This window comes from Palaemon carinicauda, chromosome 17, assembly GCF_036898095.1.
Source record: "Palaemon carinicauda isolate YSFRI2023 chromosome 17, ASM3689809v2, whole genome shotgun sequence".
Taxonomy (NCBI): Eukaryota; Metazoa; Arthropoda; class Malacostraca; order Decapoda; family Palaemonidae; genus Palaemon; species Palaemon carinicauda.
In genome coordinates this window covers 31,380,046-31,381,675 of record NC_090741.1, presented here as the reverse complement: position 1 = coordinate 31,381,675, position 1,630 = coordinate 31,380,046, and the positions used below count along the sequence as shown (strand labels likewise).

At 41.2% G+C, this 1,630-nt stretch overlaps 1 protein-coding gene across 1 annotated transcript in view; it reads right to left on the bottom strand.

Moving 5' to 3' along the window:
- Window positions 1-499: 499 nt before the first annotated feature.
- Window positions 500-1,630, bottom strand: part of LOC137656289 (uncharacterized) — a 61,892-nt gene continuing 60,761 nt past the window's right edge. Inside the window, exon 3 of the mRNA XM_068390461.1 lies at window positions 500-675. Coding sequence (XP_068246562.1) covers window positions 500-675 — 176 coding nt within the window. The remainder of the gene's footprint in view (window positions 676-1,630) is intronic.

Here is a 1,630-nt window from a genome sequence, read left to right as displayed (position 1 = left end):
GACGGGCAAGTAAAATACCCCCCCCCCCCCCTGTGATGCCCAACCACAGCAGTGACCTCCCTAGTAAACAGCTTAAACTCACGGTACCGGGCTGGGATTGATCTGCTGCCATATGAATGCTAGGCAAACACGTTACCACTCTACTAGCCAGTAATGTAGTGTAATATTATCATATTGTTTTTTACCTCTTGCTCTATTCTGCACTGATAATAGAACCTGTTTAAGCTTGCCTTTGCATGTATTATTATTATTATTATTATTATTGTTATTATTATTATTATTTTTGTCAGTGTTATTATTATTATTATTATTATTACTTGCTAGGCTACAACCCTTTACTAGTCCACTGCATAATAAAGGCCTCAGACATGTCCTCCTACTTGCGCCTCTTTATAGTCTTTTTGTGCCAGTCCACGCCTGCAAACTTCCTTAGTTCGACAACCATCGTCTTATCTTCCTTCTTCTGCTTCTTTAACAATCTTTAAGGACCCATTATATCTTAATGACCAATTTTATTTCTCAAGATTCTATCCTCGGTGTCGTCTCTGTTGCTGCCCTCGTCGGAAGTTTCCTCATTTTCTTCTGGATATGAGCGCTCTGGCTCAAATCTATAAGGCTGAATACTGCTCGGACATTCAGCTGTCAAAATTTCCAATCGTGGGTCATTTTCGTCATCTGTATCGTGAAATCAAAGACAATTTCTTCAGTATCGCTTGTAGTTTCCAATGTGTCCGCCGTTGCCAGTGGAATCAGGTGTTCCTGGTATGACGTCACGGGGCTGTTCAATTGGCCTACAAGGCGGCGCTGCGAACGCGGGAAATTTCAAGGGCTGGGCATAACCAAATAAAGACCTATTATAGTTTTTAGATAGAAAGCAGTAGTATTATAAGCCTTAAGCTACAACAAACTGATATAAATGATAGAATTGAGATGATTTCTTTGCCTATTTAAATTCTATCTCTATCCCAATACTTTTCCTTCATTGAAAGTAATTTTTACTTAACTAAGCTCTTTAGAACTTGTCGTTACCATTGAGCCACGAAAATCGACCAGAAACCTCAAGCAGTACTTTTCTAAAGTCTGTTGTTAAATAAATAGTATTCTTAACTAAGAGTCTAAATGAAGAAAGTGGGAGCAAAAGTCATTAAAAATAATGATGATAATGAGGTGAAGGAGAGAAGGAAATAAATAAGGAAGAGTTGATGATGGGAAGAGAGAGAGAGAGAGAGAGAGAGAGAGAGAGAGAGAGAGAGAGAGAGAGAGAGAGAGAGAGAGAGAAAATTCAACACCAGACCAAAGAAAGCCTGCTGGTGTTTAGCTGGATAACCGGGGGACGTCAGTGACAAGATACTCTCTTTCTATCCTGTCCTGTCTCGGAACCCCAAACCGAGAGGTAGTCCTGAATCGGAAGACACCCAAGAGGAAGGATCCTCAACGGAGTCGATTTCTTAGGGCTTGACCCGAAGCAGGACTCTCGGAAACCCGAGCCTCTTAACTTTAGGTTATCCAGGACGATACAGTGTGTGTGTTTGTGTGTGTGTGTGTGTGTAGATTGCCTTAGCTTGTGTAAGACACGGGCTCTTGCCGTTGGGTAGACCTTAAAAACGATACAGACATCACTGCCATTACT